The sequence below is a fragment of the Erythrolamprus reginae genome, chromosome Z (genome assembly GCF_031021105.1).
Source record: "Erythrolamprus reginae isolate rEryReg1 chromosome Z, rEryReg1.hap1, whole genome shotgun sequence".
Taxonomy (NCBI): domain Eukaryota; kingdom Metazoa; phylum Chordata; class Lepidosauria; order Squamata; family Dipsadidae; genus Erythrolamprus; species Erythrolamprus reginae.
In genome coordinates this window covers 42,304,296-42,331,009 of record NC_091963.1, presented here as the reverse complement: position 1 = coordinate 42,331,009, position 26,714 = coordinate 42,304,296, and the positions used below count along the sequence as shown (strand labels likewise).

General features: G+C 40.7%; 1 protein-coding gene across 4 annotated transcripts in view; it reads left to right on the top strand.

Moving 5' to 3' along the window:
* Positions 1 to 26,714, top strand: part of MACC1 (MET transcriptional regulator MACC1) — a 53,202-nt gene that overhangs the window by 4,310 nt on the left and 22,178 nt on the right. For all 4 annotated transcript variants that reach the window (XM_070767386.1, XM_070767385.1, XM_070767383.1 and 1 more), the window contains exons 2-4: positions 11,791 to 11,898; positions 16,619 to 18,666; positions 25,813 to 26,001. In XM_070767386.1, coding sequence (XP_070623487.1) covers positions 11,799 to 11,898; positions 16,619 to 18,666; positions 25,813 to 26,001 — 2,337 coding nt within the window. In that variant the 5' untranslated portion in view covers positions 11,791 to 11,798. The remainder of the gene's footprint in view (positions 1 to 11,790; positions 11,899 to 16,618; positions 18,667 to 25,812; positions 26,002 to 26,714) is intronic.

Genomic DNA, 26,714 nt, shown 5'->3' with positions numbered 1-26,714 from the left:
TTTCTAGATAAGAACTGGTGTTCAAGATTTTTTTGCCTTTTCTTAAGAACCATTTTCTGCTTAAGAACCCGAGCCCGGAAAAATTTCCCAGGAAATTTGAGAGCGGCACGAAGGCCCGGCCAGTTTCTTGCCATTCCCCCTGGGTTTCTCTCTCTGGCGCAATGTATGGGAGGCAGCCTTGCACCGAGTATATGGGAGTGTGCTCCTCCTCGCCACCTGAGTCCCTCTTCTTTTTTTAAGCCTTAAAGTTTTGGATTTTTTTGATTCCCCTCACCTTCCTTCAGCAGCGACTGTCCTCCTCCTCCTCTTCTTCTTCCTCCTCCTCCCACCCAAATTCCGAGCTTTTATTTCTTTCCTAATGGGTTTACATGCATTATTTGCTTATACTTTGATTCCTATGAGAAAAATTGCTTCTGCTTGCAAACTTTTCTACTTAAGAACCTGGTCACGGAACGAATTAAGTTCTTAAGTAGAGGTACCACTCTATATCATTACTTGCAATTGTCCTGTTATATTCAATATTGGCAGATCTAATGACAAATTTTAAATTGCTGTTTTCTTTGTCACATTAGAATGGTTTAAATGATCCTTTTATTTTATATATATCCTGCCACAATTATGATTATGTAGTTTCTTGAGAGATATCTTCTTCTAAATCAGCTGTATTCATTTCTTCTGTGAGCTTTGTACAGCAATAAAAGATGTAGATGAGCAGAATTTTTGAATTCATTTTGTTTTTAATCCCAAAATTATTTGGTCTGCTTTTATATTCTTAGCTGTTCACTTCTTTTTGTTATTTGCTTTTTAAGGCTTATTCAATTCTTGTTCCAGTTGTATCAGTAGTATATTGGTGGTATTTACCTTCTTTTGTTGTGCAGTGTGGAATTTTGCAGCACTGTGACAAAGTCTGTGATTGGAACAAATGGAATTGTTTTAAAAGTGTTTCCAACAGTCTAAGGTTGCACTATTTAGATACAGTTTTCTTTTTCAGCATCTGATTTTAATAGAAAGTTTATCAATCGAAAGCTTCCTATGACAGGGGAAATTTCTCTCTTCTACATATTCTACTCTTTTAAAAAATGGGTGAAATATAATTGGAGTTCAGTTTTTTTTTAAAAAAAAGAAAAAGAAAAATGTTAGTGCACTAAACATTTTAAATAGACATTTTATATATAATAGCACCAGGTGACCTGAAAATAGGTATTTGTAAATTTCCTGATGAAAACTAAAGGTTAGATTGGCCAATATCCTGCCATTGCTCTTAGGATCTAGAAAATCCAGTACTTGAAATACTTGTAAAAAGTATGTGACTGTCATAGTTTAAACACAACAGGCTTTTTATAAAGCCTGTTGCTCAATTAAATTGTAAATATATTAGTTAGAGAAATAATTTAACTTTGATTTTTCATCAGTATGAGGGGGAATAGGACAACAAAGATTTTGCTTTATGAACATTATTGGCTATACCTTATTGATTTTTGGCTGCTAATAATAAAAGTAGCCTTAATTGAACCTATTGCATACCATTTTGTAGAAATCTTCTGTTTTTAATAATATTATTTATCGACTGCTGCATACATGAAAAAAATGGAACTGTTGTTGGTATATATCCAGTATACCAAGTACAACTGAAAGATCCAAAAATAGTGGTTTTATTGCTTGAGTTTGGATATACCAACTACTGTTTTATATAAGTGAATGGGAGAGCTAAGTGAGACATTACTTTTAAAAAAATTGGCCACTCTGAAAAAAATTGTTTCCAGGATAGAAGAACATGAACCACTTGTTGATCTAATAGATATTTTTAATAATGGGAAATTTTGTGAAAGCAATGAACAAGGAAGGTGAAGATTTTATTACTTAAAACAAATATTTCCAAGAATAACTGATGCATAAGATCAAGAAAGGCATCTTTGTTGATCCACAGATCAGATGGGTCATCAGTGACAAGCGGTTCCAGGATCTGATAAGTGGGGCCAGATAAAATTGCTTGAAAAGCAATGGGTTTTATTGAGAGTTTTCTTGACACCCATTCACAGAGGACCAATTCCATTCAGCTGGTTGACAAGCTTACAGCATACAAAATCATGAAGTGCAACATATAACTTTCATTTTCTGCATCCACATTTGGACTTCTTTCCCAAAGATTTAGTGCAACGTTTCAGCAAGACATTGCCATAGTGGAAAAACAGTATCAGGGCCATTGGAATCCATCAATGCTGATTGACTATTATTCGGACATTACACTGAAATTCATTGGACACTGAATACAAATGAAAATAGGCAGCAAATCACTTTTGGCTCGGTTGAACTTGTGCAGCATGTTAGAAACAATGTGAATAAATACATTATAGTCATCCAAAGTGAATGTCTTATTTATCAAAATTGCTATATATGACATTGTCATTATGAAATAAGATTCCTTTAAAATGAGCATAAATATATCATAATCTGTAAAGGTTTTTCAGGAAGCAAAAATTTTGAATTTTTTTCCCCTGGAGATATTAAGTTAAATTAATTCTATCCAATAGAAGAAGATAATTTTGTTATCCAAAATTAGTGAATTTTGTTGTTGTTAGTTGGACCCTATGGACAATGTTCCTCCAGACTTTCCTGTCCTTTAACATCCTCTGGAGTCCATTAAAGCTCTAGCCTAATGCTTCAGTGATTCCATTCTGCAACCTCATTCTCTGTCGTCCACTTTTTCTTTTGCCCTCAATCGTTCCCAGAATTAGGCTCTTCTCCAATGAGTGAATTACAGAATGATAAATAAAAGAGTTTAGGATTCACGTCAGTTTTGTACTATTGATATATACACAGCAATTTCATTTATAGGTTTACTTCAAAAGACTTCATTCTTTTGTTTAATACATATCAATTGAAAAAAAGTATTTTATCAAGCACATTATGCATCATTTTGGACTTTAAATCCTTTAAAAAAACATCCGATGTAAAAACGGCTCTCTTGGAGTAGGAAGTCAACAATAGAAGGAGGTTTTGGTTGTTTATTTTTTAGCTAAGTGACTAATAGCTCCCTCGGTCATTCCATGTCAAGTGAACCAATAATTTTTTCCTATATATTTTTAATTCTTTTGAGATTTTGTTATTTGGTAATACAGTGAACCCTCGAGTTTCGCGTCCTCAAGGATCGCGAAAGGGCTATTTCGCTAGTTTTCAACCCGGAAGTAAACTCCACCATCTGCGCATGCGTGCCCTTCCACGCATGTGTAGATGGTGGAGTTTCCCCGCCGGGCAGAGGCTTCCCTGGGTCTTCCCCCTCTTTCTCTATGTTGCTTCTTCCTCTCTCACACTCTCTTCCTCCCTCTCTCATCTCTTTCTTTCCTTCTCTCTCTTTCTCTATCTCTCCCCCTCTTGCTCTCGAGCGGCCGCCTAGCAGCTGATCTGCTCGGCAGCGCAGCAGCAGCGAGGAGCCGAAGATCTTCGGCTCCTCGCTGGTGCTGCGCTGCCGAGCAGATCAGCTGCTAGGCGGACGAAGGAACCTTCCCTGGGTCTTCCCCGCCCGGATCTTCGGCTCCTCGCTGCAGCCGCGCGCCCCTCGCCTTCGCCTCACCTGGCGGGCGAAGGAGGGCGCAGCTCCGGCCGCTCGCCTCGGAGCCGGTCTGCCTCACTGCCTCCAGTCCGCGGCAATTCCCCTCAGCACGCTGCCGGATCCAGCGGGGGAGGGGGGGAAGCGAAGGCGCGGCGATGGGCAAGGGCTGCCAGTGAGCCTTCTCCGTCCCTTTCCTGCTGCACCGGTCTGGGGCCAAGTGGGCGGGGGGCGGCCGGGACCTCGCCTGTCTCCGCCGCCCGCATCGCCCCTCCGGCGGGCCGGCCTCCCCCGCCCGCCTCTGCTGCAGCCGCCACCGCCTCCCCGACTGGCACAAAAGGGCCCCGCCCGCCCCGCCCCGAAGCTTACCTTGCGGCGGGATTCCCTCCCCCCGCAGCCAAAACTAAAAGCCTGTCTCTTTTTTTTCTTGCGGCGAGCCCAAGCCGTTTCTCTCTCGACCGCAGCCGAGCTTCCCTCGGCCCCCTTTGGCCCCGTCGCCTCCTCCCCGCCTGCCTTTCCTCGCCAAGCGCACGAAAAAAAGAGAGAAGGCTTCTACCAGAAGCGGGTGATGGCGGAGGAGCTCCGAAAGCTGGCTAGCGGCTTTTCCCCCGCAAGAGATCCTTCATGCCCCTGCCCGCCGTCCCCGGCTTCTGGTAGAAGCCTTCTCTCTTTTTTTTCGTGCGCTTTCAGCAGAGGCGGGCGGGGGAGGCCGGCCCGCCGGAGGGGCGATGCGGGCGGCGGAGACAGGCGAGGTCCCGGCCGCCCCCCGCCCACTTGGCCCCAGACCGGTGCAGCAGGAAAGGGACGGAGAAGGCTCCGTCAGGTGAGGCGAAGGCGAGGGGCGCGCGGCTGCAGCGAGGGAAAGTGAAATGCCGGCGGCTCTAGCAGCTGCTACGAGCGGCATTTCACCTTCCCTCCCAGGCAAAAAGATGCCGGCATTCTGGGCTGATGGGGTCGGACTTCCCAGGCGGAAGGCGTGCCCCGGCATCTTTTTGCCTGGGAGGGAAAGTGAAATGCCGGCGGCTCTAGCAGCTGCTACGAGCGGCATTTCACTTTCCCTCCCAGGCAAAAAGATGCGGGGAGAGGGGCACGCCTTCCGCCTGGGAAGTCCGACCCCATCAGCCCAGAATGCCAGCATCTTTTTGCCTGGGAGGGAAGGTGAAATGCCGCTCGTAGCAGCTGCTAGAGCCGCCGGCATTTCACTTTCCCTCCCAGGCAAAAAGATGCCGGCATTCTGGGATGATGGGGCCGGACTTCCCAGGCGGAAGGCGTGCCGGCATCTTTTTGCCTGGGAGGGAAAGTGAAATGCCGGCGGCTCTAGCAGCTGCTACGAGCGGCATTTCACTTTCCCTCCCAGGCAAAAAGATGCGGGGAGAGTGGCACGCCTTCCGCCTGGGAAGTCCGACCTCATCAGCCCAGAATGCCGGCATCTTTTTGCCTGGGAGGGAAGGTGAAATGCCGCTCGTAGCGTGGGCGGGCGCGCGCGCGGGGACCCCAGCTTCGCTTCCCAGCTGGGAAGCGGCCCCAGCAATGGCGTGGGCGGGCGGCGCGCGCGCGGGGAAACCCCAGGCGCGAGCAACGGGGTGGGCGGGCGAAGGGCGGTGGAAGTAAAAACACCATCTGCGCATGTGCAGATGGTGTTTTTACTTCCGCACCGCTACTTCGCGAAAAATCGATCATCGCTTGGGGTTCTGGAACGGAACCCTCGCGATGATCGAGGGTTCACTGTAGTGTGTCAGAGAATGCAAAATGTGAAGAAAAAAATTCTAGATTTTTTAAAATTGATTTTCAGAGTTCTGAAAAAGTGCAAATTTTGGTGTTGCTTACCTTTACATTTCTACTCATAACTCAGGCTACAAAAAAGAAAGAAAAAATTAAAAAATGGTTACATGTATAAATACGTGTTAACAATATTGGTTCTTTTAATCTTGTTTTTAACATATAATTAGGATCACCCTGTATTTAGAAAATCACACTTGAGGATATGATCACCTTTTTTCTTTTGGTTTGTTCAATGCATTCAGGTTGAAAATGCTGAGCAAGTTGTGTTATGATGATTAAGATGTATTTATTCTGGCACTTACGATATTTGTTTTTTGTGTTTCTCTATTGCATATAAATGTTGGATTCAATAGGTTGTAATTTGAAAAGAAAAAAGGAAACTCACACAAAATCAGATGATTCAAGGCTTTAAATTTTTTTAAAAATTGATAAGGTTAGGGTTCCAAGTTGAATCCCTGTTCAAATATAACCAAGAACACAACTAACACACATGCATTTTTTTACAATTTTAAAACATGTTTTTTTCACAGTTGTGCATCAAAATTTTGAATTTGATTTCTCCAAAGCAAAATATACAGAAACATAGTCTGGTGACATATCAAATGAAAGCCAGTACCGTTGTGAGAAAAATGATGCCACCTCTTAATTCTAGCCCAATATATGAAAAACAAATGTAAAGCCATACGGCGCCAAAATTCACGCTTTTTCAAAACTTTAGAAGTCTGTAAAAAATTAACTGATGAAGAAAGAAATTCAAAACTTTAATTTGTATTTAACTAAAGTAGCACTTCATAAAAAAATAAAATATCTAAAGACATCAGGTTTTTTAAAAATCATATTTAGATCACTTGATATGGAATGACCCTCACAGTGCTTAGAACAGGTATGTCCAACTTGGAGTCATGTGCATCCCTGGACAAGCTAGTCTTGCAGCACACGAGATTGTAAACTTTAATATTACCATTTCCCCCTGAAAATAATGCCCTTTCTTATATTTTTTTGAACCCTGAAGCAAGTGCTTCTCAAAAGCCCAATTGGGCTTATTATTAGGGGTTTGTCTTATTTTGGCGAAAACAGGATAGTATGTGATTTATATACCTTAACTATATTGTATGTACCCTATTTTTGGAGTATAAGATGCATCCCCTCCCCCCCCCCTAAAAGAGACTGAAAATTTGAGTGTGTCTTATACTCTGTAGCTTTTTTGAAGTTTTTCCCTCCATCCCTAATGAGGTGTTAGTGATCTTAATGGCTCTTTCCCATCTTGCAGGCTTATTTTCATTGCTACTCTCTCCAAAAAAAACCCTTTCTTATACAGTGATACCTCATCTTACAAACGCCTCATCATACAAACTTTTCGAGATACAAACCCGGGGTTTAAGATTTTTTTGCCTCTTCTTACAAACTATTTTCACCTTACAAACCCACCGCCACCGCTGGGATGCCCCGCCTCCGGACTTCCGTTGCCAGCGAAGTGCCCGTTTTTGCACTGCTGGGATTCCCCTGAGGCTCCCCTCCATGGGAAACCCCACCTCCAGACTTCCATGTTTTTGTGATGTTGCAGGGGAATCCCAGCAGCGCAAAAATGTGCTCTTCACTGGCAATGGAAGTCCGGAGGTGGGGTTTCCCAGCGAGGGGAGCCTCAGTGAAATTGCAGCATCGCAAAAGCACAGAGGTTCAGAGGTAGGGTTTTGAAGACTTTGGCATTTTTGCAATGCTGCAATTTCACTGAGGCTTCCTTCTCTGGGAAACCCCCACCTCCGGACTTCCATTGCCAGCGAAGCGCTCGTTTTTGCAATGCTATGATTCTCCTGCTGGGATTCCCCTGCAGCATCGCAGAAACACAGAAGTCCAGAGGTGGGGTTTCCCATGGAGGGGAGCCTCAGGGGAATCCCAGCAGTGCAAAAACGGGCGCTTCGGCTGGCAAAAGGGGTGAATTTTGGGCTTGCACGCATTAATCGCTTTTCCATTGATTCTTATGGGAAACATTGTTTCATCTTACAAACTTTTCACCTTAAGAACCTCATCCCGGAACCAATTAAGTTTGTAAGACAAGGTATCACTGTATTTTTTTGAATCCTGAAATAAATGCTTGGCTTTATTGCCATTCACCCTAATGAGGTGTTAATGATCATCCCAGCTTGCAGGATTTTTTCATTACTACTCTGAAGAAAGGTTTTTTTCAGCCCTAGGTTTTTGCAGGTTTGTTTTCATTTCTACTCACCCCCAAGAAGATTTTTCCAGCCTTAATGAGGTGCTAATGATCTTTCGGGCTTGCAGCATTGTTTTCATTCCTACTCCTTCTGAAAAAGGTTTTTACATCCCTAATCAGGGGACAATGTGCTGAAGTTGACCAGACCAAGGACACTAGCCAAATGAATACCTGGTAGGTAGATTGTTTTCCCCTTATTTTCCTTCCCCAAAACTTAGGTGCGTCTTATACTCCCCAAAATGTGGTGTATTTTATAAGCATCCCAAGACAATTCCTCTTTCTCAGTGAGGCCCAGGCAAATCAAAACATCCATGATTTAGAATATCAACAAACCTTTTTATGAGTGTTTTTTTAAGCTTGCATTTATTCATTTAATTTGATACTGAAATTATTTATATTCAGATAAATAAATTATAAAACTTCCAAGAAATGCCTTAGAGGCATTTACTTACTACATTTGTATCACTGCATAATGTATACAAACAACATGTGTTTTCTGCCTTGTTATATCCCTACTCTAGAAATCTTTTTTCTTACAGTGTGCAAAATTTGCATCAGTTAACAGCTGGGTGATGCTTTGCTCTTTCTTTGCCCTCTTTATTTTAAATTATAGCAGTCGGAATGACTATTGCTCAACTGTGCTTTTGTTTTCTCTGCATAGAGAATCCACTATTCTCCATTACTGGAATGTATAATAAGTAGTCTTTTTGTACCACTCTTTAATTGTGATTTAAAAATAAATAGCAAAAGACTTTTTTTTAGTCAGTATGTTTTCAGTTTAGCAAGAAACACTGAAATGTTATTCTTCCGATTCAGTTTTGCTATTTACCCATACTTCATCATATGGAGTTTTAGAAAACCATTTTTAAAAATTATTAGCTTTCATTTCTCCTGATCTCCAATCTGAAGCAGATAGAAGAGCGCAGAGCATGAACATCAAATTGCAAAGGGTTGTCTTTCTTGAGAAGAGCTGGGTTTCCTATGATAGGAATGAGGGGAATAAAACTGAGAAAGCTTACATCAGCAGATGGGAGAAGTTGCCACAGGCAAGTCCTTGATTTACAACTATAACTGAGCCACAAATTTTTGTTACTAAGCATGGCAGCTATTGAGTTTTGCTCCCATTTTATGATCTTTCTTGCCACATATGTTAAGTGATCCACTGTGGTTGTTAAGTTAGTAACATGGTTATTAAGTGAATCTAATTTCCCCATTGATTTTATTTATCAGAAAGTTGCAAAAATGATTGTGGTACACTGCAACCATCATAAATATGAGTCTGTCGCCAAGCATCTGAATTTTGATCAAGTATCTATAGGACAGTGATGGTGAACCTTTTTTGTTTCACTTGTCAGAAGGGTGTGTGTGTGCGTGCGCATGTGCTAGTGTGCGCACATGCCCACACCCTTTCCTTCCCATGCATGAGGACTCCTGCCCCATGCTGCCTCTGTGCATGGTCACATACACCGTTCATGCGCACAAGCCTCGCTGAATCCTGGGACAGCGAAAAAATAGGCAAATGGGCAAGCCGGAAGTTTGGAAAAATGTACTTCCAATAGGCCCATTGTGCTGTTTTTCACACCCTGGAAGCTGCAGGGAAGCTTGCTGAAGCTTCAGAAAATGAAAAACAGCACAATAGGCAAATTGGAAGTTGGTTTACTAAACTTACATTTTTCCTGTTGGATGATTTTTTTGCACTCTGGAACCTCTGGAGGCGAAATGGTCTTTCCCAAGGCCAAAAATCAGCTGGCCAGTGCGTTCGTGTACCCTGGAGCTGACATAGGGCAATGCCTCGCCTACCCTCCGATATGGCATACATTCCATAGGTTCGCCGTCACTGCTATGGGATTTTGCCACGAGTGTGGAAAATTGTTACAATTCGTTTTTTCAATGCCATTGTAACTACGGAAGGACACTGAATGAAGTTGAGGATTATGTGTACAGACTTTTTTTAAAAAAAATTATTCCAAATGAGACCACATTTGGAATACTGTGTTCAGTTCTGGAGACCTCACCTACAAAAAGATATTGAAAGACGGACTACAAGAATGGTGGAAGGTCTTAAGCATAAAACGTATCAGGAAAGACTTAATGAACTCAATCTGTATAGTCTGGAGGACAGAAGGAAAAGGGGTGACATGATCGAAACATTTAAATATGTTAAAGGGTTAAATAAGGTCCAGGAGGGAAGTGTTTTAATAGGAAAGTGAGCACAAGAACAAGGGGACACAATCTGAAGTTAGTTGGGGGAAAGATCAAAAGCAACATGAGAAAATATTATTTCACTGAAAGAGTAGTAGATCCTTGGAACAAACTTCCAGCAGACGTGGTAGATAAATCCACAGTAACTGAATTTAAACATGCCTGAGATAAACATATATCCATCCTAAGATAAAATACAGAAAATAGTATAAGGGCAGACTAGATGGACCATGAGGTCTTTTTCTGCCGCCAGACTTCTATGTTTCTATGTTTCTATTCTTAGCTTTTCATGAAACCAAACTAGGAAAAAGACATTGAAAAGTTTCAGAGTGTCCCCACCTTTGTAACATCATTAATAAAGGAGGGTTATCTGTTGTCAAGATTCTGTCTTTTAATCCCTAATTCTTGACTTAAAACCAGTTAAAATCCATGTGAATCTTGCTTCCTAAGTCATACTCTTGAGTTAAAGGAGTTGACAAATACAGCAGTGGTTTTCCATTGCCCCCTTCTGGGAAGGTCACCCATCATCAGGTCTGTTTAGCTTCAGATAATGTCTGGCAGATGCTGCCACCTGCTGGGAGTAGTGAAAGCACAAGATATTAACTGAAGAAGTATAGGCATCTCTTATCATTGGAAGGCAGACTTTTTAAAAAATAATAATAGTGCTTTAGCAATAAAACATAGACCTAATTCTTTATTAAAGGAATAGGTTTTTTTTAAATTAGATAGGGAGAATACTTCATACTGTGGCTACTTCAAACACATGGTGATAAATGTATAAAATCAATCAACTCTAAAGAAAAAAGTAATTAGAAGAAAACTTAATTTTTAATAGCATTTTTTATAAGATAAGCTAATGCTGTAATCAGAAAATTATATTTTGTTTATGACCACTAAAGGTAATTTTATATTGATGAAACTATTGTTGAAAATCAAGATAATCTTACTAAGTTTATATAGTTAATAGCACATTATCAATTTTTAAACCTTCCTATTTTTAAATATACTATATTAATATTACTCAGTGTCTTTCAGGCGTAGAACAAGAATTTACCCAATCTATTCATGGATAGTTGAAGTCCTCCATTATGACTATCCTATTTCTTTCTGAAGCCTCCTTAAATTCATTTTCCAAATACCAATCTGCCTCTGGAGATTGGTTGGAAGGGTGATAGCAGATCCCTAATGTCAGATTTGTTTTCTGTTTTGGGATTTTATCCATAATGTTTCTGTGAGTGAGTTTGAATTTTCTTGAATTTCAAGTTTATGAGATTCTAACTCCTCATTTATGTACAAGGCCACACTGCCACTATTTCTCCCTCTCCTGTCCATCCTATACAGTTTGTAACCTGGAATCCTTGTGTCCCATTGGTTTTCATCTGTCCGCCAGGTTTCTGTTATGCCAATAATATCAATATTATTTTCTTTTGCCAAGAATTCCAATTCCTCTGTTTTTGCTCGAAGGCTTCTAGCATTTGTGTACAGACACTTATATATAATTTTCTGGTGCACTTTCAACTTTGACTGTAGAATTTGACTGTAGAATGTGTAGATGGCCTGCCATGTCCTTCTGCTTGACTATTACAATTTAGTTTTCTTCTTGACTCATCAATGTGTGCATAACTTCTACCCTCCATATTTGACAGTGCGCCTTCTCGAACTGGAAGCTGCCCAGTTCCTGTCGACTTGCCCCTAGGGATCAGTTTAAAAGCTGCGCTGAAACATATTTAATATTAATCGCCAGCAGTCTGGTTCCATTATGGTTCAAGTGTAACCTGTCCCTTTTGTATAGATGTGGCTTGTCGCAAAATGTTTCCCAGTTCCTAATGAATCTAAACCCTTTCTCTCGAAATGCTGCCTCATCCATTCTTTGTTCTATGCACAAAAAACATTGCCTTAAGAAAGAGGGTGGTTTGTTTGAAAACTATGTAGGCACATACATGCCTGAAAAATTGCTTAGATACTGATTACCATGCCACATTTTAAATGATGTATACTATTTTAAGTAATTCTCCATTTGTTTTCAAATTTATTTTAAATCTTCTAGGAAGAAGAATGTCTGTTTCCTGTCATTTAAATGAATTTTCATGGAGCAAATCAGAAGGATCTTTGGTTGACTTGGATGACGGAAGCCTTACAAGAAATGATTGGATAGGTATGTAACTGACAACTCCACTACCTGCACAGAAAATGCAATTTGCTGTTAAATTTTAAGAAGAAAATAAAAAATTTGCTATCAAAGCAAAATGGAAAAGAATGGAATTCCTTGTGTGATTTTGCTCAACCATTGCAGACCATTGTTGTTGTTTTTAATTAAATGTGGTATTGGAAAAAGTATTTATCACAATATCACATTCCCAGGGACAAAGGTTTCATTTTCTGGAGGTAGTCCAAATAAGTAGTAAATAGTGATAAGGTTGAGGTTTAGCTAGATGTTATCAGTATGGGTGAGAATTTTGAAAGAATATAAAAATGGCTGCCCCTTCAGCATCAAGTCTTTGACTATAATGAACAGAGACAAGTATAATTTATTTATTTATTTCATTGAATTCATAAGCCACTCTTCCCCAAATGGAGTCAGGGCGGCTTACAAGAATAAAAAAACACAATAATAGAATAAAATAATAAAAATAAAGTTTAAAACCCTCAATATTAAACATTTTTTAAAAAAATCTGTGCTTCTAAGGCCTTTCGGCAGGCCATGAGTATGGGGACCATACAAATATCCAGAGAAGTTGGTTCCAGGACTCGAGCTGCCTCAGGGAAGACCCTCTTTGCGGCCCTGCCAGGCAACATTGCTTGACTGATGAGACCCGGAGGCTGACTCTGTGAGCTGTTATTGGTCACTGCGATGTGTGATGCAGAAGACAGTCCCACAAGTATTATTTATTTATTTATTCAAATTTTTTTTTAATGCCCTTCTCCTTAGACTTAGGGCAGCTTATAAAATGTTAGCAATAGCATTTTTTAACAGAGCCAGCATATTGCCCCCACAATCTGGGTCCTCATTTTATCCACCTCGGAAGGATGGAAGGCTGAGTCAACCTTGAGCCGGTGATGAGATTTGAACCGTTGACCAGCAGATCTAGCAGTCAGTTTTATTGGCCTGCAGTACTGCACTTTACCCACTGTGCCACCTCGGCTCTTTAAATTCAAAGTGCTGGTAATTCAAAGTGCTGGTAATGACCTATAAAGCCCTACATGGCATCGGACCAGAATACCTCCGGGACCGCCTTCTGCCACACAAATCCCAGCAGCCAATCAGGTCCCACAGAGTTGGCCTTCTCCGGATCCCGTTGACTAAACAATGCCGTTTGATGGGACCCAGGGGAAGAACCTTCTCTGTGGAGGCCCTGGCCCTTTGGAATCAACTCCCCCCGGAGATTCAAACTGTCCCTACTCTTCCCGCCTTCCACAAGATGTTGAAGACCTATCTATGTCACCAGGCATGGGGGGAATAACTATCTTGTCCCCCCAGCACCACCTTTTTCTGACTGTAATATATGAGAATGGTATGATTGTGTAGTAATGATCATTTTATAATATTTATGGGGTTTTAAATTGCTTTTAACTTATATTGGATTTGTACTTGTATATTGTATTGCTGTTGTTGTGAGCCACCCCGAATCTTTGGAGAGGGGCGGCATACAAATCTAATAAAACTAAAATTAACTAAACATCACTTCCACTGCTTCACTGAACTGACACGGGATGGAAATGTTCAGCTGAGTGTCATCAGTGTACTGCTAGAAACTCACACCATGCCGTCAGATGACGTCACCCAACAGTTCATGTACATGTTAAACAGTAGGGGGAAAGAACGGACCCCTGAGGCATCCACAGTGGAGGGGCCTAGGAGCTTCATCCAAGGACCGCAGGAGCTAGAATGCCATCTCCTTCTCAATAACCTTCCCTAAGAAGGGAAGGTTGGAGACTGGACGATAGTTACTCAAAATAGCTAGTTCCTGGGAAGGCTTCTTGAGGAGAGGATGTGTCCCGCCTCCTTTAACGGAGGCGGAACAGACCTCTCCATCGGGGAAGCATTGGTCACCACCTGGATCCAGCCTCATGTCATCACCCTACTGGCCGATATTAGCCAGGAGGCACATGGACCCAACAAAAGGGGTGGAGGACATTTTTTTTATTTTAAAATACAAACATAAAATTTGTCAATAATATTTGAAGTATAAATGTACAGAGCAGGGTGATCAGAATGAACAATTCCATTATGAAAAGCAATTGTAATAGTTGGGGGCTTTTAGTATTAAAAATTATTAAAAAATAATTATTATTTAGTATTTTTAAAAAATGATAAAAGAACCTCCTATACATTCACGTCACTTTCTGGTGATTTCATGGATACATGTATGTAGATTTCTTAGCAGAAATAGAAGGGATTTCCCAGTCTTCCTGTAAACCCTTATATTTCCTTATTCCCCCATATAAGCCCAGTAAGCCCAATCAGGCTTTTGAGTGCATGGCAATAAGGCCAAGTGCTTATTTCAGGGTTCAAAAAAATATTATCTGTCTGTCTGTCTGTCACATGTTTTTTTGCTGAATTTGAAAATTCTAGGAGACTAGGATAGACCTATTTCGGCCTTATTTTGGCCTCATCAGCTAGCCATACCCACTGGGACTTGAACCTGCAACCTTTGCCTTATAAGGCAGAGAATTATCCTCTAGACTACAGTATCCAATCCCTTCAGCTCTGCACCAGGGAAGGGTTACATATTTTTTTGTCGAATCACCCTGGTGTATTGAAGGAACATCACAGCTCCTTATTTGCCTCTCGGCCCAACCCAGGGCCATTTCCAAGGCAGTTTTATATATATATATAGTATATATAGTACATAGTATACATAGAGCCGGGGTGGCGCAGCAGGTAGAGTGCTGTACTGCAGGCCACTGAAGCTGACTGTAGATCTGAAGGTCAGCGGTTCAAATCTCATCACTGGCTAAAGGTTGACTTAGCCTTCCATCCTTCCAAGGTGGGTAAAATGAGACCCGGATTGTAGGGGCAATATGCTGGCTCTGATAAAAAGTGCTATTGCTAACATGTTGTAAGCTGCCCTGAGTTTAAGGAGAAGGGCGGCATAAAAATTGAATGAATGAATGAATGAATGAATGAGTAGTAGTAGTAGTAGTAATCCACAATTTCTGCTTGTAATAGAGTCTCTAGCAATTGAGGTATTCATTTGACCACACATAATTTTATGACTTTTTTTGCAGCATTTGTTAAGCAAACATCCCAGTCATTAAGTGAATAATATCATTGCCATTAGGGAAATCAATGTATTCCCATGGACAATCTTTTGCCAGCAAAAAAAGATCATAAATTATGTTCATGTGAGAGCAGAATGTTGCAACCAGCCATAAGGGTGACTCGAGCATCCAAAATTTGGCAAGGTGACCATGGTCATAATAGTTTATGGAGACCGTCAATCCTCCGGTCATGGTTGTACAAAATATGCTTTTCCCAGAAGGGCAAATAGATTCTTCCTTTCATCCGTCCGTCCTTCTAGTCTGTGGCCTGGTCAGGTCAAGTTAAAACTGAAAAATCATTTTGGATGAGAAGCAAAGAAAAAAATGAAGGAAGTCCAGTTGCCTTTTGGCAAAAGCACTTTTGCAACAACAAGGTGATAAGTAGCTTTGAGGGGCAAGTCTGTTATAATTTTGAGTGCTTACTAAGTGAACAGTCATAAGCTGAGGTCTATCTGAGGTCTCTTATTTAAGCTGCTTAGAGAGCTAGTCTTCTGAACTTTTAAATACACATACGTTCAGCTCCGATGGAGATAATTAAAATAAAGATCTAATATTACAAATGGAATGCTAAAAGTGACAAGTTCACTCCTCACTTTGTTTTTATAATTTCAAAATATTGCATGCCTTATCAATCCATGGCAAGTCTTGTTTTGCTAACATTTCCATTATTTCTGTGCCAGATTCTTCTGTAGAAACTCATGAAATGGGGAGTCAACATTCCATTATATAGAATAAAATATTAAGCAATGACAGTTTCAGTGGGTTTTCTTGGTTCTCTATTCCAAAGCAAGTAACATGATCACAAATTGTGCTTTTTGAAAAATATCACTAATTCATAATATTTTATGTGTTGGGGAGAAATAGCACCCCCCATTCCTGCAAGAGAAGAATAGCAAATTGAGAATAGATGATATCTGTAAACCTTCTCTAGAAATCCCAAGACAAAAACTAAATTCAAGTAAGGTCCTGTCATATATCTTACAGGACTTAACAATTTAAGATAGATGCATGACTATAAAAAAATTGAAATTTTGTGCTGGCATTATTAGGGCTATCTCACCATGACTAATATATATCCCTAGGGCTACAATAGTGCACTTTTATACTAACCTAGAACTTTGCTTAGTGGAACCTGATCAAATAAAGTGTTAGGCATCAGGATAGATAACACCCCTCAGTATTCATAGATTGTTTTGTTGGCAATTGAAGAAGCTTGAAGCATACTCCAATTTGAAGATAACAATTGCATCCTAAAAATATTAACCATTTATTCTAATTTAGTGCAATTGTATTCTAGGGGATTTTACTTCTTGGAAAACAGAATTACATGCTATACCTGCTCAATAGTTATTTTACTGTCAGTCTGGGAGTAGTAATTTCTTTCAAGCTAACTACCAAACTACAAATGGCCACACTATATTGAGTGTTTTTGTATTTAAAATTTTAAAAGAACCTTAAGAAAATGATAATTTTCCAAATGGACACAGAATTTCTAAAAATGAGTTTAGGTGGATAAATGTGTATTTTTTTCCTTTCACTTTATTCTAAGTATATTTAAATAAATTGAGATGAGAATTTACATTTCACCTTTTCTCTCTCATCCCAAAAAACAGATAATAAAGAAAATGAATTGCATCTTAAATCACACTGGACTGGAGACTTTAAACAAGATGCCCCTGGTGGATTTAAGACAAATCCGTTTTGGAAGGAACTGTCAGCATCTAATCCATTTTTAGATGACATAGCTGAATCGTGCAACAAAGAAAAAAACAATAGACGGATATCTATCTTGAAAGAAGATCCAGATTTATTTTTTAGAGATTCAAATGGTAGAGAATCTGCTGCTTCATCCGGAGATGAATTAAATATCGAATATCTCTTTTGTCGCAAACCTTCTAAAAGATCTGCAAAATCTAGGAGTGTTTCAGATCTTTTGGATATTATAGATGTAAGGTGTGATTTTTCTAATACAGAGCCATCCAATTATATCCTACCTCCAGAGAGTGAAACATTTCAGAATCAACGTGAGGCCTATAAGACAGCTTGGTTGAATCAACGGCAACTGGCCCGATCTTGCCTGGATTTGAATGTGATAAATCAGGGTCCTGGATGGTCACAGACCCAATCTATAGAAACCCATATAGTCTGCAAAGTGAATTATGAAGGTGGTTCGGTGCAGCTTCCGGACTCAGATATTGCTGTTCATTTCCCTGAAGGTCATGTGGCACATGGAGAATTCCAAGAAGTTGGCCTACAGGCCATCCTTGATTCTCCACCATCACTAAACGATGAGTTTTCAACCACCTTGACCCCTTTGATTGAACTTACCTTGAGCAAACTTAATACTACTGAAGCTATTTTACTAGAGATGAAAATTGCAGCTGAAATAAAAAAGGATCCTTTTAGTCAGGTAATGACTGAAATTGTTTGTCTGTGTAGTTGCAATAAGGAAGGGCCATTTGAAAAAATACACAATTGTTACATTTATAAAGATACTGTACAAGTGAAATTGACAGATCTTAGTCATTTGATGTATATCGTTGTTGTAGCTCAAACAAACACAGTTAATTCTCTTGTAAGTGTTTGGGAATATATCCACAGAAAACTTTCAGTTGGGATTTATGGACCAAAACATATCCATCCATCGTTCACTGTTGTGTTTGCTTTGTTTGATCACAACTATGTTCCTGAGAAACTAACAGTATGTGACATTAAAAGGGGAGGAAAGAGCTTGCCCCCAGTTATTTTCCAGCTATGGGGGAAGCACACATTTGCACTGGAGAAACCGCAAGACCTCAGCATTTCTGTTGTCTCCTGTGACCCAGATTTTGAAGTGAAGAAAGAAGAACAAAGGAAGGAAATTAAAGAAGAAAAACTGAAAGGAGGTGGTGGAGTAATTCAGAGACATTTTCCATTTTCTGTAATCTGCAATAGGAAAATACATATTTTTGTCTTCCGTGTTCAAATCAAAGCCCCAGAAAACAACCTGGCATGCCAGTTTTACATTACCACACCTGAACCACCTCCTAAGTTATTAATCGGAATAACTAACAAGCCAAACCGAATTGAAAAACGCAAGGAAATAAAATCTGCACCATTATTATTATTGCCCACCATAAAATACCCTACCTTTCAAGACAAGGTTTTAAATATTACCCGCTATGGTACAGCACTCAAAACAGTGTTACGCCAAAGTAAAATCGATTATTTACTAGAATATTTTAAAGGTGATACAATAGGAATACTTGGAGAAGATAAGGTCAAAGCTATTGGGCAAACAAAAATTAAAGAATGGTATGTAGGAGTTCTTAGAAGAAAAGTTGGTCTTGTACACTGCAAAAATATCAAAGTGATAACTGAAAACCAGACTGTTGATGTTGAGGATAGTGAAATCATGACTAGTAGCCTCCTTGAACAGATTGCATTGCCGTTTAAAAAATTGACTTATATCTATTCAACAATCTTATCCACAGTATCAGAGAATTTAAATGATTGGAAAGCTTTGGCTGATGCTCTTCAGTTTTCAGATTTGTCCCGGTATGATTTAAATGCATTACAAGTTGAAAAGGAGTCTGAAAAAGTAGCATATATTATGAAGAAACTTAAAGAAATTTGCCATACTCAGAGAAGCACAAGACGTTTCCTATATGAACTCTCTGTGGTAAGTACTATGGGCTGTCGGATGAGGAGGGGAAGACTTTAACAATACTTGTTATGATATTGCCCTTCCTATTGTAACTCAGAGCTTGTTGAGTTGATAGCAATGATGGTTTAAATTTGAAAGATTGTCTTGGATGAGCAACAGCTGGAATGCAACATAAAAGAGTTTTCTGGCTTGGTACTTCATTTTCACCATCTGTGTTTATAGGTTTGTTTGGATTATAATGAAGTTGTTTAAACAAAGCTGAATGTGAATATACTAGTATTTTGAAACTCTTGTCTTTTAAAACCCCCATTCCTCCAACATACACATTCGCATCCAGCATTAAATCAACTTGGATTTCCTGCTAAACAGGTGATGATAATGGGTGTGTAGTATCAGATGGTGAATGTAGCACCTTCATGCAGTGTCTTAAAGCAGTTGCATTATACAGTCCCAGGAAAAGAAATAGGTACTATAAGAAGTTACAGGCAGGTACTGAGTTCTCACTTCAATATATTTTGGACTCATGGTCACAGCCTAGTTTAGTTGCACTATTGGGACACACTCTGCAACACACTGCAACAGCCTTAAAGATCACCCAGAAGTCACAGCTGGTCCAAAATGAGGTGGCATGTTTATTTTATTTATTTATTGATTTGATTGATTTGATTGATTTGATTGATTTGATTGATTTGATTGATTTGATTGATTTGATTGATTTGATTGATTTGATTGATTTGATTGATTTGATTGATTTGATTGATTTGATTGATTTGATTGATTTGATTGATTTGATTGATTTGATTGATTGATTGATTGATTGGATTTGTATGCCGCCTCTCTCCGTAGACTCAGGGCGGCTAACAACAGTGATAAAAAACAGCATGTAACAATCCAATATTAAAACAACAACAAAAACCCCTTATTATAAAACCAAACATACATACAAACATACCATGCATAAATTGTAAAGGCCTAGGGGGAAAGAGTATCTCAGTTCCCCCATGCCTGATGGCAAAGGTGGGTTTTAAGAAGTTTACGAAAGGCAAGGAGGGTGGGGGCAATTCTAATCTCTGGGGGGGAGTTGCTTCCAGAGGGCCAGGGCCGCCACAGAGAAGGCTCTTCCCCTGTGTCCCACCAAACGACATTGTTTAGTTGATGGGACTCGGAGAAGGCCCACTCTGGTCGCTGGGATTCGTGCAGCAGAAGGCGGTCTCGGAGATAATCTGGTCTGGTGCCATGAAGAGCTTTATAGATCATAACCAACATTTTGAATTGTGAACGGAAACTGATCGACAACCAATGCAGACTGTGGAGTGTTGGCGTAACATGGGCATATTTGGGGAAGCCTATGATTGCTCTTGCAGCTTCATTCTGCACGATCTGAAGTTTCCGAACGCTTTCTCTGTTTCCATATACAGTGATCCCCCGCTCGTTGCGAGGGTTCCGTTCCAGGACCCCCCGCAACGAGCGGGTTTTCGCGAAGTAGCGCTGCGGAAGTAAAAACACCATCTGCGCATGTGCAGATGGTGTTTTTAACTTCCGCAGCGCTAGCGAGGAGCCGAAGATTGGGGGGCGGCGCGGCTGTTTTAAAACGTCGCCGCCGACATGGGGGGCTCGCTAGCACCCCCCCGAACCCCCAACCTGGGTTTGGGGGGGTGCTAGCAAGCCCCCCATGTCGGCTTTCCAATGAGTCCCGAAGACAAACACGGAAGTTTGCTGTTTGTCTTCGGGACTCATTGGAAAGCTCCGATCGTTTTAAAACAGTTGCGCCGTTCTCCGCTGACTCCTGGCGAACTTCCCCGCTTTAGGAGTCAGCGGAGAACGGCGCGCCTGCTTGGCTTCGCTCGCTGCTGCAGCCAACGCGCGCTACGATCTTCCGGGCCAGCCAGGCTCAGTGACGGAAGGCAGCCGCTTGGCCCGGGATGCTGGGCCGAGAGGAGCCGGGCTTGATCCGCTGAGCCTGGCTGGCCCGGAAGATCGTAGCGCGCGTTGGCTGCAGCGGCGAGCGAAGCCAAGCCGGCAGCAATGTCGCCGCCGCTGCAGCCAACGCGCGCTACGATCTTCCGGGCCAGCCAGGCTCAGCGGATCAAGCCCGGCTCCTCTATAGTCTGGAAGACAGAAGGAAAAGGGGGGACATGATCGAAACATTTAAATATGTTAAAGGGTTAAATAGGGTTCAGGAGGGAAGTGTTTTTAACAGGAAAGTGAACACAAGAACAAGGGGACACAATCTGAAGTTAGTTGGGGGAAAGATCAAAGGCAACATGAGAAAGTATTATTTTACTGAAAGAGTAGTAGATCCTTGGAACAAACTTCCAGCAGACGTGGTTGGTAAATCCACAGTAACCGAATTTAAACATGCCTGGGATAAACATATATCCATTGTAAGATAAAATACAGGAAATAGTAAAAGGGCAGACTAGATGGACCATGGGGTCTTTTTCTGCCGTCAGTCTTCTATTTCTATTTCTATTTCTCTCTCTCATCTCTCACCATCTCTTTAATTCTCTCTCTCTCTCTCTCTCTCATTCTTTCTCTCTGTTTCTCTCTCTTTCAGATTCTCTTTCATTTTCTGTCTCTCATTCTGATTCTCTCTAATTTTTCCTCTTTCTCATTCTCTCTAATTTTGATTCTCTCTCTTTCTCTGATTGTCTCCCCCACTTTCTCTTTCTCTCTCTCTCTCTAATTCTGATTCTCTCTCTCATGTCATGGGCTGGCCCAGTGAGTCAAGCATCTCACAGAGAGACCAAGGTGTGCAGAACACCAAAAAAGGCTGGAAAGAGATCTAGGAAGAGATGAAGCTTCATTCCCGGTCTGGAATATGGACCAAATTGTCATCTGCCACCCTTCCCTTCTCAGGCCAAGGTGAGAAATGAGTGGGAAGGGGCAGTGAGGGGCAGGGACAGCAACTGGTAGGTTCACCCAACAGGAAGCCACATCAGGAGGAAGAAAGAGGCTGGGGTTGCCAACACCCATTGCTTCAGCCAGCCTGCGCCACCACCATCCCTTGTAACATTAGCTCATTCTAGACAGCGAGGGCTGCAATGCAAAGTTACAATTTGCATGCATCTCCCTCTACGGCAGAGATTTCAAGTCCCACAATGAGCTGCCTGGCCGGTCCCACATTCCAGAGCTCTAGTCACAGGACTTCTCCCCCTGGGTGCTCCGCAACGCAGACCACCAAAATTTTGCTGAGAACCACCAGTGGTCGACAGACCACTGGTTGGTAAGCTGTGACTTACAGGATGGAGCCAGAAAATGAAAGAAACTTCTTAACTTTTCCTCTATTCCTCTATTCTTTTAATTCATAATCGGGTGCTTTTTTTGTTCTGCTGCTATCAACTTTACATATACAACCAATGAATTTACCCCTGCAGTGTAAGACATTTTTAAAAAAATTCTTGACATACTGGTACATGGGTATCAAATTCAGTTTCACTGAGAGCTGAATCGGTGTGTAGGTTGTGTGGTCAGAGGAGGCATGGCCAGCTTGATGTCACTTATCAAGGCTCCATTTTTGGCTCTTGCAGCCTTCTGCCAGTGAAACTGAGCCCATGGAAACTCTATTTTTGCTGGCAAAGGATTGTAGGAGGTCATCATGGCCAAAAATGGAACCTGGGTGGGCCACACATGTCCCACCCCCAAACTCCATTTATACTGACAGAGGGTTGCAAGACACCATTGAAAACAGAGCCTTGGGAAGGCCATGCACAGCTGTCTTGACCTCCTTTTTTGCTGACAGAGGCACCGCGGGCTGGCCCTTCTCTGTTTCCATGGCAGCCCAGATCAAAGCACTATGTAGACCAACTCTGGCCCGCAGGCCTTGAATTTGACATCCCTGTACTAGAACGTATATACATATTCCCTATGAATAACTGCAAATTAATTAGCTATCGCCATGTATATAAACACACTTCCTGTGAATTGATTAGAAATCTACATTCAATCAATTTGATTCAAAGCAAATTTTTTTTCCAAATTACAAATTTGAATGTAATCATCCAGGGGCATGGGGTGAGGTATCATCAGTATGCGGATGATACCCAGTTATACATCTCCACCCCATGTCCAGTCAACGAAGCAGTGGAAGTGATGTGCCAGTGCCTGGAGGCTGTTGGGGTCTGGATGGGTGTCAACAGACTCAAACTCAACCCGGATAAGACAGAGTGGCTGTGGGTTCTGCCTCCCAAGGACAATTCCATCTGTCCGTCCATAACCCTGGGGGGGATTATTGACCCCCTCAGAGAGGGACTGCAACTTGGGCGTCCTCCTCGATCCACAGCTCACATTAGAGAAACACTTTTCAGCTGTGGCGAGGGGGGCGTTTGCCCAGGTTCGCCTGGCGCACCAGTTGCGGCCCTATCTGGACCGGGACTCACTGCTCACAGTCACTCATGCCCTCATCACCTCAGAGTTGCCCCCACCCTCCTTGCCTTTTGCAAGCTCCTTAAAACCCACCTCTGTTGTCAGGCATGGGGGAATTGATATTTTCCCTTCCCCCTAGGCTTATAGAATGTATACATGGTATGCTTGTATGTATGATTGGTTCTTTAAATTGGGTTTTTTTTAGATTATTTTTAATATTAGATTTGTTCACCTTGTCTTTTTTATTGTTGTTAGCCGCCCCGAGTCTTCGGAGAGGGGCAGCATACAAATCTAATAAATACAAATACAAAAATCAAGATTGCTCATATAATCCTAATGCCTTGAGTTCTCTGTAAAAGAAAGCAGTAAAAATAATTCTTCTGGATTTTATGAGATATCTTTAATTTATATATACAATCCTTGACTTAACGATTGCAATTGAGCCCAATTTGCACTTATGTGAGACTTTTAAGTGAATTTTGCCCCCTTTGACAAGGTTTCTTGCCTCAGTTGTTAAATGACTCACAGCAGTTCATAAGTTAGTAACCTTTAACAAATGTTATAGGATCATCTTTTGCCAGTCACATCTATATGACCCATCAGAGTGGGGAGGTAGGCAATGTTGCAGATCCCATCCTTGAAATACTTTCTTTCAAAGAGGTTGTGTACTTTTCTGTTTTTTCCTTTAATTATAATCAGGAAAATGCATGTCTTTTGCTATTCCCAGATTTTAATATAATTATATCAATACAGATACTAGAATTAAATGTGCTTTTTAAAAATTGGGGTTTTGTAATATTCGTAATAAATAGTTTATAACTGGAGAGATAAAAAGAAAAAAATGAGCAAGTCAGGAAGAAGAAATGAAGAGTGCCAAGTTTTACAGTAGAAATTTTAAAAAAACAACCTTTCTCTTGTTTCTGTGTCATAGTGCTTGTTAGCAAAGTTACTAAAGCCATATAGCTTAAAAGTAACAAGCATAGCTTTTCTCATTGTCAGACGATAGCTAAGGGATTCTCATTAATTCGCTAGAGTTATAAGCAATCACTTACAGGAAAAACATCCTATCTCTTCTTTCATAACTTTTATTCTTTAAGAATATGTCATCCTTTTAAGTTAGATGAACAATCAAGCCAAATCATTTAAAAAAAGGCAGTAATTTAAAATATGAGTACGGTACATTTGGGAATGTTTTCGTATCACAGTTGGCAAGGTTCAAATGCTCCTACTTTTTCTCTCAACCCATAGGTATGGATAAGTAAAACACAGTTAGTCATGGCATATAAGCCACGATCCATGGTGTCTGGCAAACAAGATGTGACATGAGAATAAACCAGGGCATTCAGCTCTGTTTGGAGGACAGGCCTGGGAATTTAGAAGCAAACAGGATGGGGTAAACAGTTTGGGGAAGGTATTTTCATAGATTATAATCTATGAAAATACCTTCCCAAAACTGTTTACCAAATCCTGTGGTCAATAGGAACCAAGCAAGATAGCTGAGTCAATTTGGCCAAGACTGAGATAGGGAAGATTCAGATTGAAGTCAGTCTCTAGCCACATAACCTCACTTTATTATTTAGAACTTCTATGGTTTTCTTTTCTGCTCAGTCTACCTTGTAAAGTTATATTTTAGGTGGGGGAAGGTATATAGGGTATGCAGTTCTCCTGGCACATGTGTGGTTAATATAAATCTAACTGTTAGTACAAGGTACATGGTTGTTAGGGTTTGCCATTGTAAACTACCTATTGTAGTCTCTTGTACTATCACTTTAAATATTTTGGGCTGGTTCGCCATAAGAGGGCGCCAGTACTCCTTCCCTCAATGATGCTTTAACACTCATTCACTTTTGCTTTTCCTTGAGGAGGCAGTGTATTTGCTTAGTGCTTATGTTTGCTTAGTGCTTGTTATGGATTGTTTCTATTTTGTATATATATAAATAGTACTTATTCAGCATAACAAAGTCTGTGTCTTTTCCTTTGGCTTTACCACACATCCACATTTTGTTAAAATTCTCTGCTCAGTGTATGTCAAAGGTCTCATAGCCTAGCATACCAACATTAATGCTCAAATGAATTTTAATGAGTCACAAGGCGCGAATTAGGTCTATGTAACTTACAGTGCTATTTTCTGTGTTAATGGAGTAGTAATGTTGGAAAGAAGGACGTGATGGGTTCAGTAGCGAAGATGCTGAGCTTGTTGATCAGAAAGGTCAGCGGTTTGAATCCCTGGCATTGCATAATGAAGTGAGCTCCCATACTTGTCCCAGCTTCTGTCAATTTAGCAGTTTGAAAGCATGTAAAAATGCAAGTAGAAAAATAGGGAACACTTTTGTGGGAAGGTAACAGCGTTCCATGCGTCTTTGGCATCTAGTCATGCCAGCCACATGACCACAGAAACGTCTTTGGAGAATGCTGGCCCTTTGGCTTTGAAACAGAGATGAGCACTGTCCTCTAGAGTCAGGAACGACTAGCACATATGTGCGAGAAGAACCTTTATCTTTAATGATGGAAATCACTTGGTTTCTGGCTTTCCAATATGTCCAGAAAATGGAGAGAGGGGGAGAGAAACTCTTATATTTCTACTGTCTGAAATTTCTCAATAATTGTTTTCAAAATCTAGACCAATTTTCTATTTTAAAAAAGATTAATAAATAATATGGGGAAAATTACAATTCTATACAGTAAAAAGTTAAGCTTTTTCTATCATTATGCTTCCAAGCAGTTACATTATTATTTTGCTATAATTATTTGTTATTAAAAATGTTTAAAACATAATCATCACATTTGTGCTTCCAGGCACTTTTAAAGCTAGACTGTCAAGGATTAGTAGCCCGTATTACCCAGGATACAGTTATTTTTACTGCAGCGGTAAAACTTGGGAAGAACTGGAGAGAGTTGGCAGAAAAATTAGCACGACTTACAAAACAACAAATTGATGCTTATGAGACTCCCCATCATAACAAAAATGGAGAAGTTGCTCCAGAGGTAAGTCTCACAATATTTCTCTTGTATTCATTTGCTACAAAAGTTAACAATGCATCTGTAAACCGAAAATTGTCACCATAAGAGAAACTTGAGAGAATGAGTCAACGTTTTATGCTTTATTATTATTATTATTATTATTATTATTATTATTATTATTTATTAGATTTGTATGCCGCCCCTTTCCGTAGACTAGGAGCGGCTCACAACATAATAAAACAATTCATAACAAATCTAATAATTTACATTTTAAAATTTATAGTAGTTAAGAAAACCCCATTTTTAAGCAGAAATACCTACAAACATACCATACATAAATTGTATAGGCCCGGGGGAGATATCTCAATTCCCCCATGCCTGACGACAAAGGTGGGTTTTGAGGAGTTTATGAAAGGCAAGGAGGGTAGGGGCAGTTCTAATCTCTGAGGGGAGCTGGTTCCAGAGAGTCGGGGCCACCACAGAGAAGACTCTTCCCCTGCGGCCCGCCAACCGACATTGTTTAGTTGACGGGACCCGGAGAAGGCCGAATCTGTGGGACCTAATCGGTCGCTGGGATTCGTGCAGCAGGTTCCCTTAATCATTTTATTACAGCATCTACAATACAGTAAATTTTTGGTCTCATCATTAACAGTATCTATGTTTAAATAAAAAATGCACTTTTGATAGAGGTAAGACAGTACATAATGTATAATGTGAGCATATCCTTTCTCTCATAC